Source organism: Brienomyrus brachyistius, chromosome 9, assembly GCF_023856365.1.
Source record: "Brienomyrus brachyistius isolate T26 chromosome 9, BBRACH_0.4, whole genome shotgun sequence".
NCBI classification, from domain to species: Eukaryota; Metazoa; Chordata; class Actinopteri; order Osteoglossiformes; family Mormyridae; genus Brienomyrus; species Brienomyrus brachyistius.
The window spans coordinates 27995975-28007718 of NC_064541.1; the positions used below are offsets into that span (position 1 = coordinate 27995975).

The window sequence follows — 11744 nt, forward strand, 5'->3', positions numbered from 1 at the left end:
CTTGGACACTCGGGTGAAGAGAGGGGCGGAGCTGTCAACTGATCACCACCTGGTGGTGAGTTGGCTCAGGTGGCGGGGGAGAAGGCCGATCAGATCTGGTAGGTCCAAGTGCATAGTGAGGGTCTGCTGGGAACGTCTGACAGAGGCTCCTGTTCACCAGATCTTTAACTCGCATCTCCGGCCGAACTCCAACTGCATGCCGGGGGAGGTTAGGGCCATTGAGTCTGAATGGACATTGTTCCAGATCTCCATTGTGGAAGTGGCTGTACAGAGCTGTGGCTGCAGGGTGGTCAGTGCCATTTGTGATGGAAACCTTCATACCCGATGGTGGACACCAGAGGTGAGGGGGGCCGTCAAGCTGCAGAAGAAGGCCTACCAGGGATTATTAGCCTGGGAGTATTAAAGTTTTTAAAATTAGGTTAAATCGGCAAAAAATTAAACTATGTCACCTTTCTTTGTTTTACCTGCATCGGGGGCGTGTAGTGCCACCTTCACCTGAAGATCGCTATTCGCCTTCTAAGTAGCCACGTTTCCATGTATTCAAATGGCATTCGGATGGCAATTTCATGAACAACGCAATGGTGAAAAGCAATCCAGAAACATCCCCATCAGTGTCATTAAAGGGGGGCAGGGATGTGGCCAGGTGTGAATGACTGTGCCCCAGTCAGTGAAAGTGTGTTCCCTACCCCTAGACCCCAGAGGGTTAAGAAAGGGGACAGGAGGGTGTGTTCCAACTACAGGGGGATCACACTTCTCAGCCTTCCTGGGAAATTCTATTCCAGGGTATTGGAGAGGAGGGTGAGATCCATAGTAGAATCTCGGATTCAGGAAGAACAATGTGGTTTTCGTCCAAATCGTGGAACACTGGACCAGCTTTATACCCTTGTAAGGGTACTGGAGGGAGTCTGGGAGTTTGTCTATCCAGCCTTCACGTGTTTTGTGGACTCGGAAAAGGCTTACGACCAGGTTCCCCGAGGTGCTCTGTGGAGGGTCTTTCGGGAGTATGGGGTTCAGGGCCCACTATTATGTGCAATTCGGTCCCTGTATGAATGGAGAAGAAGCTTGGTCTGCATTGCCAGTAATAAGTCGGATGTGTCTCCAGTGCGGGTTGGGCTCCCGCCAGGGCTGCCCTTTGCCATTGGTCCTGTTTATAATATTTATTGACAGCATTTGTAGGTGCAGCCAGGGTGTTGAGGGTGTCCAGTTTGGTGGCCTCAGGATTGCGTCGCTGCTTTTTGTTGATGACGTCGTCCTGTTGGCTTCATCTGCTGGGGACCTCCAGCGTGCTCTGGAGCTGTTCGCAGCCAAGTGCGAAGCGGTGGGGATGAGGATTAGCACCTCCAAGCTCGAGACCATGGTTCTCAGCCAGAAACGGATGGATTGCCCTCTTCAGGTCAGGGAGGAGGTACTGCCCCAAGTGGAGGAGTTCAAGTATCTCAGGGTCTCGTTCACGAGTGAGGGTAGATGAGATCGAGAGCTGGACAGCCGGATCAGAGAAGTGTCTGCAGTTCTGCAGGCGCTTAACGGCTTTGTCATGGCTAAGAAAGAACTGAACCGGAAAGCAGAGCTCTCAATCTATTAGTCTGTCTTCGTCCCTGCCCTCACCTATGGTCATGAGCTGTGGGTAATGACCAAAAGAATGAGACTGCAAATTCAGGCGGTCGAAATGAGGTTTCTCCACATGGCTCCCTTAGTGATAGGGTGAGAAGTTCAGATATTCAGGAGAGTCTCAGAGTAGAACCGCTGCTTCTCCACGTAGAATGGAGCCAGTTGAGGTGGTTTGGAAATCTGGCTCAGATGCCTCCTGGGTGGCTACCTGGAGAGGTTTTCCATGCATGTCCTACAGGGAGGAGGCCCTGGGGCAGATCCAGGATGCACTGGAGGGATTATATCTTTTGAATGGCCTGGGGACACCTCGGTATCCCCCCAGAAGAGTTAGTAAAGGTGGGTGGGGAGAGGGAGGCCTGGGTATCTCTCCTGAAGTTGCTATCCCTGTGACCCGAACCCCGGTTAAGCGGATGGATGCGGTACACATGCAGCACCCTTAATACCGAACTGCATCATTTTACTTACAGACTGGAAAAATGGATAGTGACCACAATCCACTGGAAACTACAGATGGCCAAATGAATATTCATGAACCATTTGCGGGTGGCAGGGTGGTGCAGTGGTGCAGTGGTTAGCACTGTTGCCTCACACCTCTGGACCCCCCACGACCCAGTAGGATAAGCGGTTTGGAAAATGGATGGATGAACCATTTGCTGTATTTTCTGATCTCACTAGATGGTACTTACTGTTCAAAAAAGGGCAAAGCAAACCAAGAACACCATGTGTTAGAAGATACAGCTAATGGTTCATGAAGCTTCATTCGATCATCAACTCTGTTAAACATACAACTTCATTAACATACAAATTTATAAATAAAACAACACATTCTAAGCTGTAGGCCTATTTATCCATCTAGATGGTTGTGGTGAGAGTTGCCTAGTTGTGCAGTTATCGGCCATAGAATGTCGTCTCACAAAAATAATGGGCAACATGGCCGAGTTTATGATAATAAATAACGAAAATGAACGCATCCCAAAAAGAGTGTTTTGCGACCGGGAGAACCCCTTAAATACACTTAATGATGCGCGATTGATTTTACTTTATAAATCTGTCCGACCATCTACAGGTGGATCACTCCACAGTCTGAAGCTGTGCTCTCCCAGCTGCGTTGCAGTTAATGTTTGCTCTGCGGTTTTATGCTATGGGCTCGTTCCAGGCTGTAATAAGTGATGTATTTCATGTCCACAAGTTAACGGTGTGCCACATCATACACCGAATTTCAAACGTCATTGCCCGTCTGTTGAACACCGTGGTGAAATTCCCCTCAAAACAAGAAGAGGATGAAATAGCGACACATGGCTATCCGGAAGCCAACAGTTCTCAGGTAAGTAGTCTAAGTTTCCAAATTGTAAAATATACCTACCTTGTTCAGTTGCTTGTTTGACCTTAATTTACAATTTATTAAACGTGATTGATATTAATCGATAGTACCATGTGGTCCCCTCCCTCTTTCCAACAGGAGAGCTACAATTTCAGCTTCTGTAAAACACGGGCAATTATCGAGCCGGTCAACGGGCAGCTAAAACGATATTTCCACTGCCAACATGGCGAGCTTCATGTGGATCAAGGCAGAGCATGCAGGATTATTCTAGCATGTGTAGTTCTGTTCAATTTATCTAAGGTCAGTGACGTAGAGGAGGATGAGCAGCAGGAGAACACTGAAGATGTGGAGGAGGATGGGGAGGAAGGAGTTGAAAACAGTGGCTACACTGTGTGAGAGACGATAGTACAGAATTTCTTTAGCTAAAAAGAGTAATAGGCTATAAATAAAGAATGATTTTATTTCGTATTGAATGGGCATTAATGACTGTAAATAATTATGTTATAGATGTATAAATATGATTTATAAATAATTATCAATTATATAAATTTTAATTGTTTTTTTTTATTAAGTGTACATGTAGCCTATCTATTCTTCTAGGGATGTTACAGTAAATGTAATCGATTCTTTGGGGAGCTTGCTTATTTTGTGCTGCAATAAAATATTGTGCATTTTCAAATTGTTTTTTTCTACTAGCAAGTTTTCAGTTTCAAGCCCTAATTTCTTTTTTTGGAGAAGCAAAACTTCCTTTTTGAGTGCCAGGACAGCTAGACCGTCTTCTTTTCCGCTTTTTCTGTAATACAAAAAAGAGTAAAGTATTAATGCAACTAGAAATGTGCAAAATATTACACAGGAATCGTAACTTGCAAAATTTTAATCAAGTATAAACTTTAACTGCACTACCATAAGAAATATAATTGAACACTAAGTGTGTCAGGATCCGCGGAGGACAGGCAGGCAGGCAGGCAGCGGGGAAGGATGAGGTGAGTAGGCGGAATACGAGGTAAACGAGGGTTTCATTGGGAAGACTGGGGAACGGCACACATTACATCACTGACTGACACCAGACAGGGTGATGTGGACTGATATATAAGACACAAGTCGAAATAACAGGGAACAGCTGGGCACAATCGGGGAAGCGCATGTGGATGATGAAGGAGCGTGGCGAGACGAGACCGGAGAAACGGGACCTGGAAAACAAGAACAAAGCCATAAACGAGGGGCAGGAAACAGAACTGAAACACAGAACAAGCACAAAGGCAAAAGCCAAGACAACACCTGACAAAGGACAGGGAACGCCGACAGACAGACCAGGAAGGGAGACACGGAAGGGACAGAGAAACAAAAGGGCCAGGAGCGAACGGAGGACCCACAGGGGAACGAGGATCAGAGACAGGAGGAACAAACACAGGAGGCACAGAGGGACAAGGAAGAAACTGAGGAGGCCAGACGGGAAAGGTCAGGGGACGAAGGAGAGCCCGAGGGAGCCACAGCAGACGACCGGTAGGTCAGAGCAGGAGGGGACCCCGGAGAGGCCAAGGAGATAGGGCGAGGGACAGGTGAATGGGATGAGGAGGAAGTTGAAGGGGGGACCAGGGAAGGCGAGGAGGAAGCCGGAGGGGACACCGGCGTAGCCATAGCAGGCAAAGCAGACGTCCACAACGAGTGGTGGGACCAGCAGGCGGCTGAGGAGCTGCAGTGGGGGAACCTGCAGGTGACTGAGGAGGCATCGGAGGCGGGACTGAGGCTGGGCGAAGAGGCGTCAGAGGGGGACCCGCAGACAACAGCTGAACAGGAGCCACAGGACCCACAGGCACCCCCCGAGTCCCAGCCAAGGTGAGCAAGGGTGAGCCAGGGGGCAGGACGGCCTCTCCCCTTTCAGGACACTGAAAGGCAGGACTTTTGGCTGGGGTTGACCTTGCCAGGGCAAGGGCAAAAGAGTCATTAGGGAGGTCCCCGAGGGGTCCCATTTGAGCTCCTCCACCCCCAAGGAGGAAGGAGCGGTGGTCAGACTGTCTGGGACCTTCTCGGGGACTGGGACCGGTGCTATGGGGACTGGAGCCAGGTCAGGAACTGGGATATGGGCCACAGGGTCTCAGGCGCGGGCAGAGCCGCAGGTGGAGGCTGAAGGGCCTCAGGCGGTGCAGCAGTTGCAGTAGGGAGCTCGGGCGGTGTGGCAGCTGAAGTTGGAATAGCATCCCAAATAACTGTAGGCCCCCCGATTTGCCAGCCATGTCACCCAATAGTGGTGAGTGGTGAGGCGGTGGCTGCTCTGCGGCGATGATGTCAGGGGCAAGCCCTACCGGTTCATGGATTGGAAGGGGTTCCTCCCGATACTTGGCCGGGAGTAAAGCAGCGGAGAAAGAGTAGGCGCCCAAGAGGATCGTCAGGGCTTCAGCTGGCCTCTCCTTCGGTCTCCTCCGGCCTGCAGCGGTGGAGAGAGGCTGTGCCTTGTCCTCCGGGACGGGAGGTGGTACAGCAGCCTCCGTGAAACACCGAGCTCTCTGAACAACTGGGCCCTCCACTCAGCTATCTGCTGCAGCAGCCTCCGGAGATTCTCGCATACCTCCCCTAAGAGGCACATCCACGCCAGAAGGTCGCCGCTCTTACTGGCCACCTCCAGCGCCACTGGGTCCTCCTGGACCTCGGGCTATTTCAGCCAATACATTGCCTCTTGCAGCAGACAGAGGGAAGCACACGTGAAAGATGAGGGGGCGTGGCATACACAAGGATCGGACGAGTTGGGCGTGACAAAGTGAAACTGAAAAAACTTATTATGCAGTACGATTGGATCGAAATTTAGTGTTTTTTTCTGATTGGGTAAAAGGAAGCACAGCAAACCAAAAACTTACCTTAACACCCGTGATGTCTTCGGAGGGTTCGCTGGGCTACGAGGCATGGCGGTCGATGTACTTGCAGCCACAACGTCATATTCTTCTGTCATTAACTCATCTGGCTCACTGATCAAGGCTTTACTGGTTAACTATATAGTCACGACATTAACCGTAATGTCATTTATTAGGCTTAACCTGAAGACTGCTACCCTTCCAAATGACCACCGCTCTCCAACCACTGTAGGTGAGTCACTACCATCGCTGCCTCATTTAAAAAAGGTTTTGGAGGTGGACCTCCACCTTGAAAAGGACATTTTGTATAGAATAAATTCTGGTAATGAATAATTTATTTTCTAGCACATTAGGTTGCAGTCTACGCGAGTGTCAAAGAATGTCAAGCCTGTTTCACGTTCAGCCGAGCTCGCTAACCATAGCCTACAATGTTACCCACCCTTACAGTCTACATTATATCTATACCTTAAATACTTTAATGTGTAATAAAAACTTGTTGAAAGAAGATGAGCAACTTGTGTACAGAGATCTATTTCACTGTCAGCAACATAGACTGACATTAACAGTTCCCTCAAGTCATGTTAGCCATTTAACCTATCTGAAGTTGTAAGTTACCGTCAGCTGGTAAGAGTTACCTTACCAATTATGTTGCATTATCTCCTGTAATTAGTGATCTCGTTTTTGGCCAGAACAGATAAGTTGTCATATTTTTTAGGACCTCTTGGATGGACCTGTCATGAAAATGAAAATGACACAGCAGGAGTGAGACATGAGACAATCAATCGGGGAGGGTGCAGGGCAACGAGCAATCAGGTAAACACACAAGGACAGACACAAGAACAGGCAACAGGTAAAACTCATATTTACCTCACGGAACCCAGAAACTAAACAGGGAAACGAAGAACTGACAAAGAAACAAGGAAACAGAATCTAACACTGGGGGAATAACAGACAGGTAAAACACAACCTCGGGCACGGAGAAAAAAACCTAAACCGAACACAAGTTACAAAACACAGCAACTAGAAAACTGATACAAATAAAACAAAAGGGAACAAAATCTACAAAAACAGGAGGTGGGATCTGAACACAAGACTGAGGGGTTGACAGGTAGCCACATGCTCAACACATTGAGTCATGCGGCCATTTGAGGAACAGGAGAAACACTAAAGACTAACAACGAGGAGGACAGGATGGCCAGTGACACCTGCTGGCCAAACGCAGAGAAGACGAAACACTGGGACAAGCAGGTGCTGACTCTGACACTTAACCATATATATCCAAGGGCCTAAACATTTTCATGACAGAATATTACATCTAAACAAAAATCTCACTTTTTATACGGTTAACATTATCTCATGATTTCCAAGTGTAGAAGCCGAGGATTTTAAAGGGTTTGGGCCACTACAAATTCACTTTAGTATGATGTTTGAACGCAATTTTCCTTGTAAACTAACTGGTCCAAAGTTGTTTTCACCTTTACATCATTACTCATGTTCACATTTGGTGACATTTTTTTTGACAAATTTCCGACAGGAACTAAAGGGACTTTCACCTTCAAGGAGCTAAACGCTTTGAGCCAGTGAAGACTCACTTCAGGATGTCAGTATATGATGTCTACAAGTGATATCACTTGATTCCTGCCTGGCCTAAAGCTGTTTCCACCTTCAAATCCACTGGGACTATAGCTCATATATACATTGATTGTCATCATGCAATGTTTTCCAATCAAGAGTTCAAGGGGTTAAACACTTTGGAGCCAGTGAAGACTCACCTCAGGATGACAGTATATGATGTCTACTGTCACAATTTCTCTGTGCAGGGCATGGAATCAAGTGGGGAGTACACAGGTCAGAGTGAAGCACATACCACACGTACGTACCTTATCTTGATCATTGGTGGTCTGATCTGGCACTGAAACGGAATCAGTCAAGCAGACTGATAAGCCATGTTTCCCGATTTATTTTTTAGAGAAGTGGATTTGTGGCAACAACACAGTGAGACAATAAGATCAGCCGCGACTTACGGCTTCTTGTGCTGGTCGTTTTCTGGGCACTGTGGAAAAATGAAATGGTGAAGTCAGCATATTAGTAGCATATATCCAATATTTTAATCACCTCTGTTCTTGTAACACCTAGTCATTTCTATGGCAACCGTGTTGCCATATTTCTTACTAAAATACATGATCATATTTATGTAGATCGAAGGGTACATTTGTTCTGTTTCTTTTTGTGTTTTTCAGATGGCAGCTCATCTTGTGTGTTTCATAATCATCCTGCAAGACTTGCTCGGGGTGGGACAACAGACAGGACCACATGACGCAGGGAGGAGAGCAGGAAACGGGGATTTCATGTTGGGTTGTGGTGGAGCTGCAACCGAGGACTGGAGGGCCAGAGTTTGTTCACACTGCGGGAGAAAAGGAAGCTCTTACATAAGATTTGGAAACAAGTGACAGGTGAACTGAGGGGGCTCGGTAGATACCTGACTGCACCTTGCCCCAGGATGTACAGTCCTGGTCAAGATTATACTCCTCAACTGTAAATACATAATGTCGATAATCAGTTTAAAATTCTTTGCCTATAAACAAACTGCTGCACTACATTTACAAAGAGCTGTACTTTGGTTTCATCTATCCATTGAACATTATTCCAGAAAGATTGTAGCTTATATAAGAACGTTTTTGCAAACGTAAGTCTTGCCTTTTTGGGTTGTTCTGTCAATAATAATTACCTCCATTGCATTCACCCATGGAGTCCTACGTAGGTTAGTGTGTAGTGAATGACACAGACAGAAACCACCACTCCAGTTGCTGCAGGTCAGCCTGAAGCTCTTTAGATGTCCTGCATTGTGTTTTTTCCACAATTGGTGCCCAACCTTCACAGGCTCACAGTTTCTTCTTAGCACCACCTCTTGAAAGCATCTTAAGACTTTTATGACTGGGAAACTTCTTGATAACGTTACGAGCTGTTTTTTGGTGATTGTCTTGTAACTTTCGAAATGTTTTATGATAATGGTAGTTTTGATGCTTCCAGACAGCTCCATTGTCATTACCATTGTGAAGAGGAACCTGGAAGCAATCAGCCCCTTTTCATGTAGTAAAACTATCATTCGTTGCTTAATTCGGATCATGTGAACACTGAAGATTAAACACAGGTGAATCTTGTTTCCTAGTTTATTTGAGGAAGTAATTTATAATCTTATAAAGGTGCCAATAATCGTGTCCTGCGTACAGTTTAGGTCAAATTTTTTTTATTTTGCTATATGACAGCTTTTTAGTTGTTGTTTAATAACTTTGGACATTTTATTAAATATCCTGATATACAAAAATGGTTCATTAGCACTTATTTCTGAAGATAATCTACACTCTGTACTTGCAGTTGAGGGATGCCAATAATTCTGACCAGAGGAATTGAAACAGCAGCAAAAGAAAATATTAAAGAGTCAATCGTATTTTTAAATTTTTTGTTCAATTTTAGCTCTTTTGTATTGAAAGTGTAAATGAAAAAACTCATCATATTGTCTAGGATGTGCTGAAAAAAAGGTATAACACACTTGCATATTAAACGTTTTTAAAGGTTTCATTTATTAGGCTAAACAAAGACATGTAAAAGGGCAAGAACAAGGGTTAACTTGTGCTCAAAGGCGCCGGCCCAGCGGGTCACAACTGCAGTGTCATCCACAAGGATCATTCCATCATCTGCCTTGACTGTGACTATCCAAGCAACATATTTGAATGAGTGTAATGTTTCAATTCCTCTGTAAGCAGGATGCGGGTCACTAGACCATAGATGTTGTATTATCTGCCCACAGAATCCTCTAAAAAATGCCTCGTTATGTACCCTAAGAGCCCTCGCAGCCATCCTTCTCAGTTCCTGGTACAGACCAGAATTGTCATCAAGCCATGCGCTGTGACTTGTGTTGATAACGCAAAAAAAATTTGATCGCATTACACCGGTCTTATCCTCCCTTCATTGGCTACCAGTTAAGTCTCGGATTGACTATAAAATACTGCTATTAACCTATAAAACACTGAATGGCCGTGCACCAGAATACCTTAGTGATCTGCTGACCTCATACAACCCTCCACGCTTGCTTCGTTCTCAAGGCACGGGATATCTGTTAGTACCCAGGGTAAAAAGAGCTACGGCAGGCTGCAGAGCTTTCTCCTATAGAGCTCCTCATCTGTGGAATCCTATAGAGTTCTTCCTCCCGATTTGTGGGTTTCAGGCTCACTCTCAGTATTCAAGTCTAGACTAAAACACACCTGTTTAGTTTAGCTTATAGGGGCACTAGTTTATAGCTCTAGCTAACTCCTCACTCCCAGTCAGACCTATAGTGTGAGGTGTAGAGCTGGGTGGGGATCGGTGCCATTGGCTTTGGATAAACTGGACTGTCAGTGCTGTCACTAGGCAATAGGAGCAGTGCTTTATGACTCAAGGGTAAAGGCAAGAACAGCTGGTGATTGTCAGACCTTCCCATTTGGCAACACTTTCTAGTTGACCTTCAAAGAACACAGCCTTCAAAGGCTATGGACAGGGCTGTTATGGTTCTCAATAACAAGAATGTAAATATTGTGCTTGTGGTCTTGGCAAGGCTGGTCATGCCTAATTGCCTCCCAAGAATGAATTTGGGGTGCAATGAATCGGACTGACCTTGTTTGGCGAGAATGTAACCATTGTATCCTCAATATTTAGGGAGGGGGAAGAACAACATCTGGCGATTTTCACCCTCCTACATGAATGTGGCACCTTCAGGCATCTGGAAATTGTACCCAAGGGTGAACAAGTCGTGTGGAGGCCCACAATTCTCCTGGTAGCTTGGCTTATTTCTTTTGATTTTCCCATGATGTCACACAAGGAAACAGTGCGCTTGAGGGCTTCCTTAAAATACATCCAAAGTGCTTCCAATTAACTCAAGTGGTGTCAATTAACCTTTCAGAAGCTTCCAAAGCCATGACATCATCATCTGGGCTTTCCCAAATTGTTTAAAGGCATAGTAACCTCCATGTATGTAAACTTCTGACTTTGAAGAAAGTAATAAAAAATTCTCTAAAAATTGTCTCTCTCATTATTCTGACATTTAGCAAATAGAAATGATTTTGGTAATCCTAACTGACCTAAAACATGATTATATGTCAGACAGTAAGAAAAAAAGGTTATGTGTTTTTTTATACAGTGTATGTACACTTCTGCTTTAAACTGTACTGTATATACTTCTGTTCTTAATACTGGAACTGGTCTTTAGCAATGGAAGGTGATGTAAAATGGGCACCAGAGACGCATACACAAGTACGGTCAATACACATGTTTTGGACTTGCATTTCTGGTCATATAAATTGCACTAAAGTATGGACAATATGCGACAGATACTGTGTTAGTAATGTTTTGTTTAAAATTGTTTACTGTATATACCTGATAAAGACATTCTCAGGAGATTTAACGGGTTACTGAGTATTCTTGTGAACTTTGTGGTCTAGAGACCTAAAAAATTTGTTCTTTTATGTCTGTATTTGTATACAAGAATGTTTTGGATGTTAGATGGCATTAGCGACCATAACGGGTGTTGGGGTCATGCTAGGTTCTAGAGATGGAAGAGGAATAAAAAAGGTATTTGGTGAAAGAAGTCCTCGTCTCAGCTGTGATGTTTTTCATTTAATTACCGGGTAAATACACTACACTCTGAAAACCAAAACAACGTTCCCAAGTCCACCGCTAATATTCTTAGCTACAATTAGATTGAATAAAAGAAACCATACTGGTGACATTTTTAATGTTTTAAAAATCAGTCTGAGCACGGTGTATGGATCAGAAATATTTAATATATTGATTCTTAGTCAAACTCAAGGAGTAAAGCAGAAATTTTGTTGTGACAATGCACACTGTGGTCAGATACAGAAGTCAAATATGGTGTTTTTTACCTTTATTATAAAATCTTTGCCGTACTAAAGTAATGCCATTTATAACCCATTTCA

At 45.0% G+C, this 11744-nt stretch overlaps 1 protein-coding gene across 1 annotated transcript; it reads left to right on the top strand.

The window, feature by feature from the left end:
• Positions 1-4071: 4071 nt before the first annotated feature.
• Positions 4072-9467, top strand: LOC125748894 (uncharacterized). The gene is made up of 5 exons (XM_049025565.1): positions 4072-4188; positions 4437-4765; positions 5952-6007; positions 6491-6588; positions 8016-9467. Exons 1-5 carry the CDS (start codon positions 4072-4074, stop codon positions 8223-8225), a joined length of 810 nt encoding a protein of 269 aa, XP_048881522.1. The 3' UTR covers positions 8226-9467.
• The last annotated feature ends 2277 nt before the right edge of the window (positions 9468-11744 follow it).